Source organism: Neoarius graeffei, chromosome 3 (assembly GCF_027579695.1).
Source record: "Neoarius graeffei isolate fNeoGra1 chromosome 3, fNeoGra1.pri, whole genome shotgun sequence".
NCBI classification, from domain to species: Eukaryota; Metazoa; Chordata; class Actinopteri; order Siluriformes; family Ariidae; genus Neoarius; species Neoarius graeffei.
Window position 1 is genome coordinate 100409888 of NC_083571.1, and position 21301 is coordinate 100431188.

Here is a 21301-nt window from a genome sequence, read left to right on the forward strand (position 1 = left end):
ACTTGTGTCCATGCTTTTAATACTTATCTTAATCCAGATATGATTGAATATCAATGCCAACACTTGCATTTGACAATCTGAGGTGTATAAGGAAAACAGAGATGTCTGAGTGTATTACCTTGCCAATGATCTGAGAAGCGGAGGTGTTTTCAGAAAGACGAGGGTAAGTATAGGAGCTGTAGGGCCCGTGCGGTGCAGCCTTGAAGGCACTGATGCCGTAGGGCAGACTGGGCTCCTGTAAGCCAGAGCCTGATCTGGAGCGCTGTCGAATAGCTGGCTGGGGGCTTGTATGACAAATGTATGATGACTTTGGCCTTCTTTCATAGTCATCCCTCAGCGCTGCAGTATAGATTCCTCCGCCCCAGTCACCATCCGGGTAGTTGATTTGCTCACTGTGTAGGGAGGCCCGTGATGGCGTCCCAAGAGGCTGCTCACGGTAATCCTGACTGGATCCTCCCAGAGAGGCCCTGTAATAGTTCCTACTGCTACCTGCAGCCATCTCATCCGTGGACAGGCGTACCTTGCTCTCTAAGTAGGCATGGTAGTCTGGCGGCATCTTGGCATAGTCTGAGGACTTCTGAGGCATGGCATCTGGGTAGAAGGGGCTGCGAATGGAGTGGCCATTCTGTTTGAAGGAGAAGCGGTAGTGGCGCCCCACCGCCCATTCTCCGTCATACGCACCTTTGTCCCGCTCCAGTGGAAAGTCCCTGCTGCTGTCCAGATCGCAGGAGTATCGGGCAAAGTAGTGGTTGAAGCCGTTCTCCTCTGGGCCGCTGCTGCTGGCGTTAGCCGAGGCAATGGACAGCTGCTTGACCGAACTGGCCTGGTGGGCTCCTGGTGGGCTCTCTTTGCGCAGAGAGTTGGAGCGTGTCACAGAAATGTTGTCAAACTCTTCGAGTAGTCCATTGATGGAAGCATCTTTGGGTGGCTTGCTCCCCCGCACAATAGTCTAAAGAGGGAAAAATTGGAAAGAGTAAGTGACCCAGTAGATTAATCCCTGAGCTTAGATGATGCAATGTCCACTACATTAACAGAAGGACAAATGCTTTTGTCGTCAAACAGTAAAAAGAATTTCATCACACAGTATTCCAGGGTGCTTGTTGCGATTTGACCCAGAAAATGATTACCATAAATATCAGTGGGAGTCTGACAAGAACATGCTATAGTAATCTGAGAATATGGCACGCTGTGGCTTTCAGCAGAACAGCTTTCATCCTAAACAAATGGATCTTGAGCTCATCTCATTCCACCCCTACCTAAGAGCATTTCACGGCTACAGTATGCTATGAGTCATACTAAGCTCTTTTACTCTCAGTGTAGGCAAATAAAATAGTGAAAAAAGAAACTATTTTACCTTCTCAGGAGCCAATGTGTACGTCAAATACTAAAGGCACAAAGTGGAAGGAAGATACTCAGTTTTTTCCCCCTCTCTTTGTAAAATGTGTAACAACAAGCAAGTTTAGGACCACACAATAACAACATGGGAAATAATATGATGTTAGCACATGAGTCAACATGGATACTGTGGGAACCAATCAGCTCTGCTGCAGTCTTCCTCCCGTTTAAATGATATTATTTGGGTCATACTGCAAATAGTACGAACCTGCTAGTAGTTTTTCAAGAACCAGTAGGTCCAGTTGTACATTCCTCACTCTTATACAGTGGGGCAAAAAAGTATTTAGTCAGTCACCAATTGTGCAAGTTCTCCCACTTAAAAAGATGAGAGAGGCCTGTAATTTTCATCATAGGTATACCTCAACTATGAGAGACAAAATGAGAAAAAAAATCCAGAAAATCACATTGTCTGATTTTTAAAGAATTTATTTGCAAATTATGGTGGAAAATAAGTATTTGGTCAATAACAAAAGTTTATCTCAATACTTTGTTATATACCCTTTGTTGGCAATGACAGAGGTCAAACGTTTTCTGTAAGTCTTCACAAGGTTTTCACACACTGTTGCTGGTATTTTGGCCCATTCCTCCATGCAGATCTCCTCTAGAGCAGTGATGTTTTGGGGCTGTCGCTGGGCAACACAGACTTTCAACTCCCTCCAAAGATTTTCTATGGGGTTGAGATCTGGAGACTGGCTAGGCCACTCCAGGACCTTGAAATGCTTCTTACGAAGCCACTCCTTCGTTGCCCGGGCGGTGTGTTTGGGATCATTGTCATGCTGAAAGACCCAGCCACGTTTCATCTTCAATGCCCTTGCTGATGGAAGGAGGTTTTCACTCAAAATCTCACGATACATGGCCCCATTTATTCTTTCCTTTACACGGATCAGTCGTCCTGGTCCCTTTGCAGAAAAACAGCCCCAAAGCATGATGTTTCCAGCCCCATGCTTCACAGTAGGTATGGTGTTCTTTGGATACAACTCAGCATTCTTTCTCCTCCAAACACGACAAGTTGAGTTTTTACCAAAAAGTTCTATTTTGGTTTCATCTGACCATATGACATTCTCCCAATCCTCTTCTGGATCATCCAAATGCTCTCTAGCAAACTTCAGACTGGCCTGGACATGTACTGGCTTAAGCAGGGGGACACGTCTGGCACTGCAGGATTTGAGTCCCTGGCGGCGTAGTGTGTTACTGATGGTAGCCTTTGTTACTTTGGTCCCAGCTCTCTGCAGGTCATTCACTAGGTCCCCCCCTGTGGTTCTGGGATTTTTGCTCACCGTTCTTGTGATCATTTTGACCCCACAGGGTGAGATCTTGCGTGGAGCCCCAGCTCAAGGGAGATTATCAGTGGTCTTATATGTCTTCCATTTTCTAATAATTGCTCCCACAGTTGATTTCTTCACACCAAGCTGCTTACCTATTGCAGATTCAGTCTTCCCAGCCTGGTGCAGGTCTACAATTTTGTTTCTGGTGTCCTTTGACAGCTCTTTGGTCTTGGCCATAGTGGAGTTTGGAGTGTGACTGTTTGAGGTTGTGGACAGGTGTCTTTTATACTGATAACGAGTTCAAACAGGTACCATTAATACAGGTAACGAGTGGAGGACAGAGGAGCCTCTTAAAGAAGAAGTTACAGGTCTGTGAGAGCCAGAAATCTTGCTTGTTTGTAGGTGACCAAATACTTATTTTACCGAGGAATTTACCAATTAATTCATTAAAAATCCTACAATGTGATTTCCTGGATTCTTTCCCCCCATTCTGTCTCTCATAGTTGAAGTGTACCTATGATGAAAATTACAGGCCTCTCTCATCTTTTTAAGTGGGAGAACTTGCACAATTGGTGGCTGACTAAATACTTTTTTGCCCCACTGTAACTACAACCCCAATTCCAAAAAAGTTGCGACACTCTGTAAACTGTAAATAAAAACAGAATGCAATAATTTGCAAATCATGGAAAGCCTATATTTCATTGGAAATAGTACAAAGACAACATATCAACTGTTGAAACAGAATTTTTATTGATTTTTGAAAAATATGTGCTCATTTTGAATTTGGTGTCAGCAACACGTTTCAAAAAAGTTGGGACAGGGGCATGTTTACCACTGTGTTGCATCACCTCTACTTTTAACAACACTCTGTAAACGTTTGGGAACTGAGGAGACCAATTGCTGTAGTTTTGAAAGAGAAATGTTGTCCCACTTTTGCCTGCTATACAATTTCAGTTGCTCAACAGTTCGGGGTCTCCTTTGTCATATTTTGCACTTCATAATGCACCAAATGTTTTAAATAGGAGACAGGTCTGGACTGCAGGCAGGCCAGTTTAGCACCCAGACTCTTTTACTACGGAGCCATGCAGTTGTAATGGCACGAAAGTAGTTTGGCATTGTCTTGCTGAAAGAAGGAAGGCCTTCCCTGAAAAAGATTTTGTCTGGATGGCAGCATATTGCTCTGAAACGTGTAAATATCATTCATGCCTTCAAGATGTACAAGCTACCCATGTCATGTGCATTAATGCACCCTCATACCATCACAGATGCTGGCTTTTGAACTGTGCACTGATAACAAGCCGGACGGTCCCTCTCCTCTTTAGCCTGGGGGATGTGGTGTCCATGATTTCCAAAAATAATTTCTACTTTTGATTCGTCAGACCTCAGGACAATTTTCCACTTTGTCCATTGTAAAAGAGCTTGGGTCAAGAGAAGGTGGCGGTATTTCTGGATATTGTCTATATTTGGTTTTAACTTGTATTTGTGGATGCAGTAATGGACTGTTTTCACAGATGATGGTTTTCTGAAGTGTTCCTGAGCCATACAGTGATTTCCACTACAGACACATATCTGCTTTTAATGCAATGTCTCCTGATGGCCTGAAGATCACAGGCATCCAATGTCAATTTTCAGCCTTGTCTCTTGCATACAGAGATTTCTCCAGATTATCTGAATCTTTTAATGATATTATGTACCATAAATGATGCGATGCCCAAATTCTTTGAAATTTCACATTGAGGAATGTTATTCTTAAATTGTTGCGCTGTTCGCGCATGCAGTCTTTCACAGAGCGGTGAACCCCTCCCCATCTTTACTTCTGAGAGACTCCGCCTCTCTGGGATGCTCTTTTTATACCCAATCATGTTACTGACCTGTTGCCAATTAAACAAATTAGTTTTTTTTTTAGCATTACACAACTGTTTCAGTCTTTTGTTGCCCCTGTCCCAACTTTTTTGAAATGTATAGCTGACATCAAATTCAAAATGAGCCTAAATTTTTCAAAAAAAAAAAAAACAATAAAATTTCTCAGTTTCGACATTTGATATGTTGTCTTTGTCCTATTTTCAATGAAATATAGGGTTGCCATGATTTGCAAATCTTTGCATTCTGTTTTTATTCATGTTTTACACAGTGTCCCAAATTTTTTTGGAACTGGAGTTGTATATACCATTATTATTAGGTAACATTTCCATTAAAAACCTTTTGAAAATACCTGAACTAGTGTTTTCACTTAAATGTAACATACTGCAAAACCTCCACAATGCAAGCCAAGGCATCAGAACACTGGTGTCGGATGTTGGTCAAGTGGAACTGATGGTGTAGCAATCCAGTGAACACACATAATTTAAGTGCAGGGGAAACGTCATTGAGACCAGCGAAGTTAAACTGCCTTCGGGAATCTTACCTAACAATATCACCACACAGCCATATAGTGTAAAGGGCGTTTTTCCTTTCAACACTTGAAATGTACTGTATATAAAACTAAAATTGCATATAACACAATGTATCAGTGCACAAAGCACTGTAATAACAAGCTGTACTTTCGGAACATGCAAAAACACAATAGCAGACAGGCGAATAATTGAAAACGAGGATCCGTTAAATATTTATTGACTGGTGTAACTCAGCCTGCATGGCTAATATGTTCCAAGTGTTGATTTTAAGGCAGGAGTTTATAAATCTCCAGGACAGGACAGTCACATCACAGCGGTGTCATTAAACCAAGTCCTATCCATCTCTATAATGCAGTTGTCACTAAAAGATGGGGTCACATACCAACCCAAGCCTAAGGCTTCAGATCAACACACGACTTACATTACAGGAACAGTATCAGTGGACTATTGCAACAGACCATAACAGCATGTCTGCAGCAAACAGAACCTCATCTGCATAGCCATCCTTCCCCATCCATCACTGTCACTCTGTAATACTTTAGATTAATTTCGATTAACACCAATAAATAGGTGGGGTTTTTTTTCCTTACGATAAGGTCACACCTGTGAATTTGCTATGAAGCAAAATTCAGTAAAATCACTGACATAAATTGTGTCAAACCATGTTCTGTTGGAAATTATGTATTTATGACAGAATAACTGATAAGCATTAATCAGGTTTTGTAAGCTGGAAATATACTGTGATGTTTTTTTTTCCCCTTGAGAAAGCCCAGCAGGTTTTATAAAAACCATTAAGAATTATATCAAACAAATATGAGCATGAATTATACATTTTATGCTTAATTCATCTGATGCCAAGCAGGAGAAGATGGAACGTTTATTACTGGAGAGAAAAGAAACTAGGTCTGGAGTGAAAATCAATAAGCATGGAGAAGCACAAAAGGGGAGAAAAAAAGAGGGGGAGAGAGTGTGATGGAGAGAGGAAAGCAAAGGGAGGAGGTGAAGTGAGGTTAATTGTGTGGCAAATCAATGTCAAGCTCCAGAATCAAACTCAGTTTTGGAAAACTGCCCATTGGTTTGAATTAGGTGTCTGATAATGCTTTAAGTACTACTTCCACATTCTCTCTCTCTCTCTCTCTCTCGTTGTTTTGTGAGAGTGGTAAATTCAGCTCTGTACTCTCTTCCTCTCTGTTGGCTGGTGTGACAGGAGCCATATTTCACCTGGGCTCTGTCTCTGGCCTGTCCTGATGTGATAAGGTGTAATAGATCCACTCTCGGCCCCGACACTGCTGTCGTCTCAAGGTAAGTGAGGGAACGAAATGAGGGAACATGAGAGCAGTGAACAGGTGGAGGAGGAGTGTGGGAAAGAATAGGCTCACAAGAAGATAAGCAAGGGATTAACCTTGAATGTAATGAAGTGTGTGTGTAAAGGGGGGTGTAATTAATGACACTGCCTCTAGCTGAGCTCAACACCACTACCTTTCCTCAAAACACTCAGATGAGGCCCATGGATGAGGGCAGCGTGCAGGTCAAAAGCGTGGCATGCTAACAAAGTCACACTCTTTAATCGAAGGGATGCACATTCCACAACAAGAATCTCCCATGGCGCTGTTTCGAAATAACAATTCGAGTCCAGTCCCAATAAACTAACTTTTTTTAAATTAACTCCGGAAAAAAAAATACCGATAGGCTCAAACAAACTGAAACAGTATGTCAAAAGCAATTCCCCAAAATTGTCATCATGTAATAGCAGTGGGACTGGGGTCACTATATCAATACCCTACACACTGATATCATTAAGTGGTGCTGCTCAATTTTTGGGGGGGCTTTTTTTTCACCTTTATTGGATAGGACAGTGCAGAGACAGGAAATGAGCAGGAGAGAGAGATGGGGAGGGATCGGGAAATGACCTCAGGTCAGAATCGAACCCAGGTCGCCGGAGTTATGGTATGGCGCCTTATCCACCTGAGCCACGACGCCCCCGGTGCTGCTCAATTAAAAAAAATCCTAGACAGAAGCAAAATAACTAGCTGCAACAACATCCCACACTGTCAAAAATGTAACTTGCAAAATTGTTGAGTGAAAAAAGGATTCTAAGTTGAATGAACAAATTTCCCTTCTAATTGTTCAAGTAACTAAAAAAAAAAGTTGAGACGCCTTTCCTTCGCCACAAGTTCATAGGAATTGGAAAATTAAGTTAAGTGAACTTATATTCAAGTGCTGATTGATGCCCCTTAACCAATGCCACTGCGCATGCGCACTTCACAAGTTCGAAAGTTTCAACGGTTGGGTGGAGTGAGAAGTCCGTGGAAACTGACACGAGACGTTGTATAGGAGTATAGACTAAGCTTTCCTCAACAGAGGCCAGGGAACTCCCTCCTTGTATGTCGGTATTTGTTTCTGTTTGTGTAATAATAGGCAAAGTGAAGTAGAACTTAAGTGTTGAGAGGTTTGTGTTAACTAAAAAATGTAATACACACTAAATCATTGTAAAAAAAAAATAGTCAAGCCAACTTAAAAATATAACGCAACTTGCTGCCAAAGGATTTTGAGTAAACTCAACTTAGAACCATGATGTGCCAACTTGCTGTTCTAAGTTAATTGGCATTATTATTTCAATTTATTTCAACTAAACAATTTGTTGGACTGAACTTCTAAAGGCAAGGCAAGTCGACTCAACATAAAATACTCTTCTATGTGAACTTAAAATGAATGATTATTTAAATTTATTTCAACATCACAATTTGAATGCACTGAACTTGCTAAATAAAGTAAGGTCAACATAAAATACTCATCTGTGTCGACTTAAAAGAGCAAGTCAGCACAACTATTTGGCCCGAAGTTGAGTTTACTCAAAATCCTTTGGCAGCAGGTTGCGTTACATTTTTAAGTTGGCTTGACTAATTTTTTTTTTTACAGTGCAGCTTACTATCAGATCTGATTTAATGTTTCAGACTGCAGCAATGTTCAGCACATCATATTACCATGTTACTGTACATTTGCATCATGCAGAACTCAAAAGGAACGCGCACTATACACAGATCTGATCTCTGTTATATCCATAAAACCTTGCCTCAGTTATTGTCTCTGACTCCAAAAACTCCAAAGGCAAGAGTCAGGAAAATTGACTCAAGAAAACTTAGAGTATAACAGACTATATCTTTACACTACTTAACAAACTGAGACCAGGGTTGCCAGATCTGTGCAAGAAAAAACCTACACCGTTGGCAGGTGTCATTAAAAACACCATTCCCCTCAACAATTCTTTCTCTTAGGTCCTAAAATGGCCTTGAATTATTACAAACACATAACAGCATACATTCACACAGAAACATCCAAAGCTAATAAGAATAAAGGGAAGAAGAGGTACAGCCCCAATGCTGAAAAAAATTGGGACGCTGTGTAAACTGTATTTAAAAAAAAAAAAGCAGAATGCAATAATTTGCAAGTCATAAACCCTATATTTAATTGAAAATAGTAAACAACGAAGACAACATATCAAATGTTGAAACAGAATTTTTATTGTTTTTTGAAAAATATATGCTCATTTTGAATTTGATGTCAGCAATACGTTTTAGGAACGTTGGAACAGGGGCATGTTTACCACGATGTTGCAACACCTCTACTTTTAACAACTCTCTGTAAATGTTTGTTAACTGAGGAGACCAATTGCTGTAGTTTTGAAAGTGAGATGTTCTCCCACTTTTGCCTGATATACAGTTTCAGTTGCTCAACAGTTCGGGGTCTCCTTTGTCATATTTTGCACTTCATAATGCACCAAATGTTTTAAATGGGAGACAGGTCTGGACTGCAGGCAGGCCAGTTTAGCACCCAGACTCTTTTACTACCAGTGTTGGGCACGTTACTTTCAAAAAGTAATTAGTTATAGTTACTAGAGTTAGTAACTGAGTTACTTTGTCATAAAAGTAACTAATTACCAGGGAAAGTAATTATTCCGTTACATTTTGTGTTACCCCCCCCCCCCCCCCCCCAAAAAAAATCAAATTCAATTAGTGTAATCATAATAAAAGTAAATGTTAAATGTGTTTAATGACTGAAATGGACACTTAACAGAACCAATTAGTAACATTATCTACACTATATTAATATTTTTGGAGGACAATGTGAGATAAGACATCTATCAAATTTAATATATTTTTGTAGTTATTAAAATTATGTTATTTCCAATTTGAAAACGCTGTCTTGGGCTGACCGCTCGCCATCGCTGTGTCTTCTGATTGAAAGTGTGCACAGCAGTACAGTAGACGTAGCCTACCTACGTATGTTGTACATATGTTGTCCAAATCTACTCTGATTGGCTTACTATGTCGTTGTCTTGCATCTCCCCTGCCCCACACTAAAGCAGAGTAAAGAAAGGCTGAACGAGCAGCGTGCCAGATGAAAACAGCTTTAATAAAGTAACGCATAGCATTTTATTGTAAGTAATGGGAACGGCGTTATAACGATGTAAAAAGTAATTAGTTAGATTACTTGTTACTAAAAATAATAACGCCGTTAGTAACGCCGTTTATTTCTAATGCCGTTATTCCCATCACTGTTTACTACAAAGCCATGCAGTTGTAATACATGTCGAAAGTAGGTTTGTATTGTCTTGCTGAAAGAAGGAAGGCCTTCTCTGAAAAAGATTTTGTCTGGATGGCAGCATATTGCTCTGAAACGTGTAAGTACGTATCATTCAGCATTAATGATGCCTTCCCAGATGTACAAGCTACCCATGTCATGTGCACTAATGCACCTTCATACCATTACAGATGCTGGCTTTTGAACTGTGCACTGATAACAAGCCGGATGGTCCCTCTCCTCTTTAGCCTGGGGGATGTGGTGTCCATGATTTCCAAAAATAATGTCTACTTTTGATTCGTCAGACCTCAGAACAATTTTCCACTTCGCCTCAGTCCATCGTAAAACAGCTAAGGCCCAGAGAAGATGGCGGTATTTCTGGATATTGTCTGTATTTGGTTTTAACTTGCATTTGTGGATGCAGTAACGAACTGTTTTCACAGAGATGGTTTTCTGAAGTGTTCCTGAGCCCATACAGTGATTTCCACTACAGACACGTGTCTGCTTTTAATGCAGCGTCGCCTGAGGGCCTGAAGATCACAGGCATCCAGTGTCAGTTTTCAGCCTTGTCTCTTGCATACAGAGATTTCTCCAGATTATCTGAATCTTTTAATGATATTATGTACCATAAATGATGTGATCCCCAAATTCTTTGCAATTTTACATGGAGGAATGTTATTCTTAAATTGTTGCACTGTTTGCGCATGCAGTCTTTCACAGAGTGGTGAACCCCTCCCCATCTTTACAACCCCGATTCCAAAAAAGTTGGGACAAAGTACAAATTGTGAATAAAAACGGAATGCAATGATGTGGAAGTTTCAGAATTCCATATTTTATTCAGAATAGAACATAGATGACATATCAAATGTTTAAACTGAGAAAATATATCATTTAAAGAGAAAAATTAGGTGATTTTAAATTTCATGACAACAACACATCTCAAAAAAGTTGGGACAAGGCCATGTTTACCACTGTGAGACATCCCCTTTTCTCTTTACAACAGTCTGTAAACGTCTGGGGACTGAGGAGACAAGTTGCTCAAGTTTAGGGATAGGAATGTTAACCCATTCTTGTCTAATGTAGGATTCTAGCTGCTCAACTGTCTTAGGTCTTTTTTTGTCGTATCTTCCGTTTTATGATGCGCCAAATGTTTTCTATGGGTGAAAGATCTGGACTGCAGGCTGGCCAGTTCAGTACCCGGACCCTTCTTCTACGTAGCCATGATGCTGTAATTGATGCAGTATGTGGTTTGGCATTGTCATGTTGGAAAATGCAAGGTCTTCCCTGAAAGAGACGTCGTCTGGATGGGAGCATATGTTGCTCTAGAACCTGGATATACCTTTCAGCATTGATGGTGTCTTTCCAGATGTGTAAGCTGCCCATGCCACACGCACTAATGCAACCCCATACCATCAGAGATGCAGGCTTCTGAACTGAGCGCTGATAACAACTCGGGTCGTCCTTCTCCTCTTTAGTCCAAATGACATGGCACCCCTGATTTCCATAAAGAACTTCAAATTTTGATTCGTCTGACCACAGAACAGTTTTCCACTTTGCCACAGTCCATTTTAAATGAGCCTTGGCCCAGAGAAGACGTCTGCGCTTCTGGATCATGTTTAGATACGGCTTCTTCTTTGAACTATAGAGTTTTAGCTGGCAACGGCGGATGGCACGGTGAATTGTGTCCACAGATAATGTTCTCTGGAAATATTCCTGAGCCCATTTTGTGATTTCCAATACAGAAGCATGCCTGTATGTGATGCAGTGCCGTCTAAGGGCCCGAAGATCACGGGCACCCAGTATGGTTTTCCGGCCTTGACCCTTACGCACAGAGATTCTTCCAGATTCTCTGAATCTTTTGATGATATTATGCACTGTAGATGATGATATGTTCAAACTCTTTGCAATTTTACACTGTCAAACTCCTTTCTGATATTGCTCCACTATTTGTCGGCGCAGAATTAGGGGGATTGGTGATCCTCTTCCCATCTTTACTTCTGAGAGCCGCTGCCACTCCAAGATGCTCTTTTTATACCCAGTCATGTTAATGACCTATTGCCAATTGACCTAATGAGTTGCAGTTTGGTCCTCCAGCTGTTCCTTTTTTGTACCTTTAACTTTTCCAGCCTCTTATTGCCCCTGTCCCAACTTTTTTGAGATGTGTTGCTGTCATGAAATTTCAAATGAGCCAATATTTGGCATGAAATTTCAAAATGTCTCACTTTCAACATTTGATATGTTGTCTATGTTCTATTGTGAATACAATATCAGTTTTTGAGATTTGTAAATTATTGCATTCCGTTTTTATTTACAATTTGTACTTTGTCCCAACGTTTTTGGAATCAGGGTTGTACTTCTGAGAGACTCTGCCTCTCTGGGATGCTCTTTTTTATACCCAGTCATGTTACTGACCTGTTGCCAATTAATCAAATGAGGTTTTGGGTTTTTTTTTTTTTTTTAGCTTTTTTAGTATTTTGTTGCCCCTGTCCCAACTTCTTTGAAACATGTTGAGGACATCAAATTCAAAATGAGCATATATTTTTCAAAAAATAATAAAATTTCTCAGTTTCAACATTTGATATGTTGTCTTTGTACTATTTTCAATGAAATATAGGGTTTCCATGATTTGCAAATCTTCACACTCTGTTTTTATTTACAGTTTACACGGCATCCCAACTTTTTTTGGAAACAGGGTTGTATATTTATCACAGGAAACCATCTGAAATGGTCACTAGTGCATGCTGAGAAGTTCAGACAGATGCTGGGAGATCATATGTGCTGACCTTTAGATCATTTTGGTATAGGATTTGGTTATAACATGGATTCCAAGCAATGGGGCGGTTGTTGGACACGGCCAATAGATCAAAAGTTGCTAATAGTGATGCTCCTGATAACCAGGACTTGGTAATAAAGGATTCCCTGAATCTATTTCTGACCTATGTCTACTCTGGTTCCTCATCTTTAAAATACACACTTAATGAAAGTGGGGTTTAGTGTGTCAACTTCCAAACAGAACTTTGGCTCCACCTTCTGGTGAAGAACTCTCATTGCTTGCTGATTAAGATTTTTTTCCCCTTACAGTATTACTAGCTGAGTAAAACGCACTGTGATAAATTTCCACAACACGAGTGAATTGTGTGAATCAAGCTTTGACATTTGCACGATTAGATTATTAAATTCAACCTTAATGATGTGCTCAAATAAGTAACCTTTAAAGGTCAGTCGCAATGGGCTTTAAAACCCCCTGAAGTGTGACATCGAAGATAGGATGAGTTCTTCTGAGCAATACATCAAAACCTCATCTCAGTAAATACTGTACTGCAGGACTCCAGGAGGAGAGTAACTCCTGCAGCACAGATGAGCTCTGGAGTTTATGTACAGACTGACCCGTATACATCAATAATAGTCTTAGCCAGTGGGCTTAAGGCCTAAATGAATTAAAAACAACACAGTCAAAAATAACAGTAAGAAATAGAAGAAATCCAAATTTTAAACCAAACAAATTAGATGATAGATTCAGGATGTGGATAACCCATGGTATAACAACATTCTACTCTATAATGGAAAAAGGGACTCTGAAAGATTTTCAAACACTGCAAGAAAAACACGGCCTAGGAAGACAAGACTTCTACAGATACCTACAGTTACGCCATTATTTTGATCAAGACATTAAAAAACATATAGATACTGATGATCCAGTAATCAAGGTTGTTCTAGTAGGAGCCTACTTCCTCTTGAACAAAGGTCTCATATCAAAACTATACCAAGCTTTTATGTCTAAACAAACTGACTCTACAGAATATGTTAAGAATAAATGGGAAGTAGAAAGTGGCCGGGTGATGTCAGAGGAAGAATGGTCTAATTGTTGTGAATTCCAATGGAAATGTACCAATTCTTATACCTGGAGAGAGTTTGGATGGAAATGTTTGGTTAGAATTTTACCACCCCAAAACAGAAAACACACATCTCATCAGGGAATGCTACTTGTTGGAGACTATGCGGAAATCAGGAGGCCAATCATTGGCATATATTTTGGGATTGCCCAGTAATCAGACAGTTCTGGTCAGAGATACACGAGCAGATGGAAAACATATTTGATCTAACCATACCTTTTGAATTCAACATCTTTGTGTTAGGAGATACTGCTTTTCACACAGACCAAGAAATACATCTTAACAGATATTTGTTTGGTATTCTGATATCTGCTGGCAGAAAATCTATTACAAGACACTGGCTGCAATCAGACACACCCACAACAGCAGAATGGACTGATATAATCAACGATATATACTTGATGGAGAAAATCACTTTTTCACACCGATTACTAATGAAGAAATTTGTGAAATTATGGACTGAATGGATATCCCAAAGAGAGAATGAATAAGCACTACTTGTTTTTATCTGTCTATTTGTGTATATTTGTAAATGTAAACGCCTGGTCTCTGTAATGATTTTTTTGTTTGTTTTTGTTCGTTTTTCTTCATTGTTCAATAAAAACTAAATTAAAAAAAAAAAAAAGAAATAGAAGAAATAGAAACAAAACCAAGGGGTTATTTTCAGGGTTAGGGGGACACACGAACTATTTTAACTGTCCAGATTCAGTGTGCCTGTGCCCACAGTGCCCTCAGGTACCTGCTGTTGGTGAAGAAGAAAGGAACCCAATGTGATTTTCTACTGTGCATGTAACGATCCACTCAATTCACGATTCAGTTCTATTCACAATATTGGGTTCACAATTCGATTTTCCGGGCGGCACGGTGGTGTAGTGGTTAGCGCTGTCGCCTCACAGCAAGAAGGTCCTGGGTTCGAGCCCCGGGGCCGGCGAGGGCCTTTCTGTGCGGAGTTTGCATGTTCTCCCCGTGTCCGTGTGGGTTTCCTCCGGGTGCTCCGGTTTCCCCCACAGTCCAAAGACATGCAGGTTAGGTTAACTGGTGACTCTAAATTGACCGTAGGTGTGAATGTGAGTGTGAATGGTTGTCTGTGTCTATGTGTCAGCCCTGTGATGATCTGGCGACTTGTCCAGGGTGTACCCCGCCTTTCGCCTGTAGTCAGCTGGGATAGGCTCCAGCTTGCCTGCGACCCTGTAGAAGGATAAAGCGGCTTGAGATAATGAGATGAGATGAATTCGATTTTCCCAAGATATTTTTAAATTAAGAAAATTTTATTACCAAAAAAAGCAACATTTATTTTTTTATTCTTTATCAGTGTGAATATTCCTTTGGTTAAATTAAAACAACTTGTTTCATTTTCTTAATAATGAATAATTAAAGGTAGACTGCCTTTCAGATTTTTCAAGTGTAGGTCATAAAAAGAATTTTCTCCGACACCCAATTATTTTTGTTTAGTGGACCAAAAACTATTGAATTCGAATCACAGACTTCCAATTTTATTAGTTTTTTTTAATAGAACAATTAATGAATTTAGGGCCACATGGCCCTAAATTCTCTGCTATTTTTTGCCTGCTTCACCACAGTGTTGCATTACTGTAAAAAATGATTTTTTTGACCTTGTAAATACAATAAGGACAATTAAAGTGATTTCTACATGAATATATCAATTCTGAGAGTTACTTGAACATGCCATGTGTAATTCAGCGTAATGCTTGGAGTTTTCGAGTAATAGTGTGCCTTCACATTCAGTTGTAAATTTAACTGTAATAACTGTAGTAAAAAATACTGTAGGCTTACTATTGTCATCATGACAATTAGGCTACTACAGAATTTCAAGTAAAATGTTGCCTAATACATTGGTGTGACGTCAGAGTTTGGACATGCCCGCCCTCAACAACAGGTTGTCTGACTGATGAACTTGATGTGACATTTTGTCGTGGACTCGTGGTGGTCGCAGATTAATATCTTCGTGCATTCAAATCTGTCGTTGATGGTCATCGGTGTCCTCCCTTTCGTCCGTAAACGTTTGGAAGTGTGGAAATTCACCACGGTTAAGGTAAGCATGTACAAACTAATTCAATGGTCGAGCTTTGCAACTTTATCTGAACGCGTTTTGGAAGCATGTATTTGTAAATGGATGATGGTATCTGGGTTTTCGTGCTGTTGATGCGGCGATTTGTCATCAGTGTTGCATTGAAAGTAGGACACTGTCCTAAGGTGTTACTAATTATGACGTGCTTTTAGGTGAAATCGGTTTAATAATAACGGAGGCACAGTGAGCTGTTTTTCCCGCTGGTAAGTTTGCTAGTGGAGTTGCTAGCAAGCCAAGTTTGTGCTAGCTAGCGGTTATGAAATGGCAACCATATTGCAAGGCTAATGTTTGGTGGTCGGAGTAATTTGAATTGGAAATCGGCTCAAAACATGTACCGTTCACTAATTTAAGTCCGAGGTTTACGGGAAAGAGTATTTCTAAAATTAAGAGGTGAGCTAAACTTCGTAGCATTGTGCAAGTGTTTGAGGTGGAACAGTGACTAGCAGTTGCTCGTTCTATAGAATTTCTGGACACTGAAGCGGCAGAGCTTGATTCTGATAACGATGATTAAACATATTAGTTTTTTTTTTATCAATAGCAAATGTTGGTCGATGAGCTGATATAAAGTGAGGGTCGAAGGAGATGAAGAATTAATGAGCCCTTAATACGCTACTTTAGAAACCATTAAAATTATGAAATCGTTATCATCAAAATAAGATGGCGCTGGTCTCATGGCTGCGTGGTGAACTTTATAGGCTCGGGGTAACGACTCAAAATGAGCACGACTAATTTTGGTAACGATGATGAAACATATTAGTTTTGTATTAATAGCAGATGTTGGTCGCTAAATTCTTATGATGTGAGGGACGAAGGAGATGTAGAATTATGAGCCCTTAATATGCTGCTTTAGAAACCCATTTTATTATTTTTAAACCGTTATGATCAAAATAAGATGGCGCTGGCCTCGTAGTTGTGTGGTGAACATCATAGGCTCGGGGTAACGACTTAAATGGTTACCGGTATGTAATATGTTGGGTTAATTTCATTAGAGGCAATTGATATAGAGGATTGAAAGCAGAATGAATTGTCTTGAAAGAGCTGTTTTAGAACGCATTATCATACTTGCCAGACATCCTTTTGAAGGTAGAGCTAGCCTGTAATGATTAAAAGCTCTGGCATCGTGGCTGAACGGCCAACAATGTACAATGTGTCTTCACAAACATCTAGATAGTGATTTAGTAAGTTCATGCCGAGTTTTACATTTTATGTGCTGTACATGATGACTGAATTAAAAACAGCATGCAATATTAAGGTTAAATAAATAGCACAATTATTCATAAATGAACAAAATTAATATACAAACACAATGCACTGATTCCAACCTCAAAGGGTCATTTGAATGAACACTGTAGGGGTGTAAGAAATAGTATGAGTAGTAGAAAAAAGTATGCATTGTTTTTTTTTATTTTCAACTCAAAATGTTGACACATTTTCCTCATTTAACTCGTGGTATATTGTGAATTATTTTACAGGAAGAGCTGGATATTTTTACCCCTCATGAGGCACCCAATTAAGGGTAAGTTGAGCACACAATCACAATACAGTATGAAGTGTGTGTGTGTGTGTGTGCGTGTGCATCAGAAATATAATTTTACAAATTGTTTTTTGTTTTTTTGTTGTTGTTGCTGTTTTGCCCTACGTGTCCCACCATGAGGTGGCTGTGCGGCATTCAATTGTGCTGTTAACATCAGAGACATGTGCAAACTTCAATCTCGACTTAACATCTCCAGAAAGGCCACAAATTCATATCTCTCTCTCTCTCTCACACACACACACACTCCCATCCCTCTTTTTGTTTTTGCTCTTTTGTTTTTTTACAGTGTTAGTTGAACATATAATATATATTGTTCAATTTTTATATATAATTTTATATTTTAATGTACAAAATGCCCATTTTGTTTTTGTGTTGTGGAAAAATAAAAAAGTAGAATTCTGGATATTGTGTATCTTCCTTTTTTGGAGAGATTTATAAAGGTGTGCCTATTAACATTTACTTGGATTTTTTTATGTGGAAAACGTGTACTAGGTTTTTACCAGTAATTCTTAATGAAAATATAACTAAGTAAAAAATACTTGCTTTCAGATGTAAAAAATACTTTGGTATTGCTAGTAAAATCTATAAGGAATTGCAAGTAAATTTTACTTTAAAATAGGCAATTTAAATTTACTTAGTATTTCTGAGTGTAAAACGTGTACTAGGTTTTTACCAGTAATTCTTAATGAAAATATAACTAAGTAAAAAATACTTGCTTTCAGATGTAAAAAATACTTTGGTATTGCGAGTAAAATCTATAAGGAATTGCAAGTAAATTTTACTTTAAAATAGGCAATTTAAATTTACTTAGTATTTCTGAGTGTAAAACGTGTACTAGGTTTTTACCAGTAATTCTTAATGAAAATATAACTAAGTAAAAAATGCTTGCTTTCAGATGTAAAAAATACTTTGGTATTGCTAGTAAAATCTATAAGGAATTGCAAGTAAATTTTACTTTAAAATAGGCAATTTAAATTTACTTAGTATTTCTGAGTGTAAAACGTGTACTAGGTTTTTACCAGTAATTCTTAATGAAAATATAACTAAGTAAAAAATACTTGCTTTCAGATGTAAAAAATACTTTGGTATTGCGAGTAAAATCTATAAGGAATTGCAAGTAAATTTTACTTTAAAATAGGCAATTTAAATTTACTTAGTATTTCTGAGTGTAAAACGTGTACTAGGTTTTTACCAGTAATTCTTAATGAAAATATAACTAAGTAAAAAATACTTGCTTTCAGATGTAAAAAATACTTTGGTATTGCTAGTAAAATCTATAAGGAATTGCAAGTAAATTTTACTTTAAAATAGGCAATTTAAATTTACTTAGTATTTCTGAGTGTAAAAAGTGTACTAAAATTTTCTAAGTAAACCCCACTCCATATTTTTATCAGTGCATCTACAGTAACAGCCATTCTGTGGCTGGGAAGTTACTTAATTTGAGGGGATTCCCTAGCAAATAATGTGCATGAAATCGCTCGCTTCGCGCAGTCAAGCAGACAGAGGAAGTCTGTGTGCACATGCACACGCTTATCTGAGTTGTCGTCATCTTCTTCATCTTTTGGGTTTTACAGCAGCTGGCATCCACAGTGTTGCATTACTGCCATCTACAGGTTTACATTGACCGTGCACTGACAGTTCCATCATTCTGTAACATACTTCCGAGTAGTTTGAAAAAGGAAGCATCATTCCCTAAATTCAAGAAGAGTCTCAGACTTCATTTGTGTAGTTAGGTTGGATATATGTGTATTCATAGCCTATCGCTTTTTGTTCATCTATATTCACATATTTATAGACCTTTTTAAGGTGTTTGTATATGTTATTTACATTTAAACCAGCCTTAGCTGAATTGGACTGCCTGTTTAAATATTGTTGATAAATAAATAACCAGTACTTTACTGCCCTGAACATGAGGGTCAGCTGCGAGTTGAAGTGATAAGATGATTGTAAGGTTATTTGTATTGGAGTAAGTTGCTGTAGTTCCTCTAATTTTGAATTACGGTATATCCAGATCACTGTCACTGCTTCATTAGTACAGCGATATTAGGCTGATGTCACACATCAACATGCGGGATCAGATCATGGAGCCTTTTTTAAGAATACAAATACAAGTAAATAAATGAGCACAGTATTGGACCGATACCTGACCCGTACTGGTATTGATGCATCCCTAATATCCACAACAACAACGTTCACATGCATGTTCCTGGTTTATTCTGATGGAAGGAGTGTGTGGATGGACAGGGGGGAGTGTAATTAAGAGTTGGAGGGAATGGGACAGTCACCTTTTTACCGTCAGTTCATGTTCAGTTGAAGACTTTTGTCAAGCAGATGAAAGTGTAATCTTTGTAATGCTCCACTATTAGCAACAATATAAAATTCACCCAAACAGAGCATAAGGTTAAATATTTTACCATAAAACAACAAGAATTTAGAAATAAACAAGAAGACAGAGTCATCCATATCCCCCGCCAACTATATACCAAGTTTCAAGATATTATTTGTCACATTTTTCAAGTTCTGTTGCAGGAAACCAACCCTACCTCTTTACACTAACCTCAGCAGCCCATGGCATAAACCCACCATACCTTTGGTCCAGGTGAGCTAAAAATTAAAATTTCTCACATTTCTTAGTATCAAAATGCACATATACATTACTTAATCAACGCATATACCAACTTTCAAGGCCATACCACTCATAGTTTTCACGTTCTGCTCCGGAAACAAAACCTACCCCTAAGACTAACGTGAGAGACTAAGTCTGAAATTGATTCCATGGAAACATAAAAAATTCAAATTTCTCAACTTTCTTAGTATGAAAAGGCACATCTACATCACCTTATTAACATGTATACCAAGTTTCAAATCCATATTGTGAATAGTTTTGGATATATGCTCCGGAAACGAACATTGCTCTTAGAAACTAAGTCAAAATCTATTTTTTATGTAAAAATTTGAAAAATACTTTTTTTTAAAAAAAATCCAAAATAGCAAAACGCACCAGTTCACATGTTGCTTGATATGTATGCAAAGTTTCATGAAGATATCTTCAGTAGTTTTAAAGATATGGCCCGGAAACAAAAACATGACCAGACGGACAGACGGAACCCGTTTCTATATCCCCCGCCAAACTTCGTTTGGGCGGGAGATAATCATTGGCATGATGTCTAAACTGGTATAAATTACTCCCATTATATGTTCAGTATTGTGATGTCATGATACTGAAAGCATATCATCAAATCATCCACCAGGTTTATGTGTGTGTGAGAAGCCTTGTGGACAGTTTGGGCTCTGTGCTGTCTATTCTGTTCATTCAATAAGAATGAACTTACCAACACATTGTGAGTTAACTAAACACTGAGTCACTGACATGCACACATTAAGTGAATGGCTTCCTCAGTGAAAAGTCCAGTGCAAACCGTTACCTATACACTACTGAAACACCAAATAGATGAATTAGAGGATGTGAGAAACCATTCCCTTTCCTGTGACACTTACACTGGCCAGTAGATGGCATCTTTCTACTCCATCCATTTTGGCATATCACTACAGTGACGTGGCCGCTCTAACGGCTTCAGCCATCAGCGTGTCTAGGGAACATTACAGTAGCGGTTTCCCATTGCCTTCTACTGGATTATTATAGAGGTTTTCTCCTCTCAACCATTCACACTCACACCTATGGATAATTTAGAGCCACCGATTAGCCTAACCTGCATGTCTTTGGACTGTGGGGGAAACCAGAGCACCCGGAGGAAACCCATGCAGACACGGGGAGAACATGCAACCTTCATACAGAAAGGCCCCCATCGGCCATTGAGGTCGAACTCAGAACCTTCTTGCTATGAGGCGACAGTGCTAACCACTACACCACCATGCTGCCCATCTTTCTACTAATCAGTTCTTTACTATACACACATATCAGTAAATAATAACAATGAAGCCAAAAATGCTTTTAATAAAAAGTGATGTATCAGAATATATATGAAGATGTTATTTTATCCATATGTATTTTATTTATCAGTGATGAAACAATTTCTGAGAAACAGTGAGTTTGGAGTTTTATGAAGAAAAATTCGACAATACATTTAGCAGACGCTCTTATCCAGAGCAACCTGGGGTTGCGTGCCTTGCTCAAGGGTACTTCAGCCATT

General features: G+C 38.9%; 1 protein-coding gene across 1 annotated transcript in view; it reads right to left on the reverse strand.

The window, feature by feature from the left end:
* Nucleotides 1-21301, reverse strand: part of pak5 (p21 protein (Cdc42/Rac)-activated kinase 5) — a 118140-nt gene that overhangs the window by 37689 nt on the left and 59150 nt on the right. The window contains exon 2 of the mRNA XM_060917765.1: nt 119-949. Coding sequence (XP_060773748.1) covers nt 119-949 — 831 coding nt within the window. The remainder of the gene's footprint in view (nt 1-118; nt 950-21301) is intronic.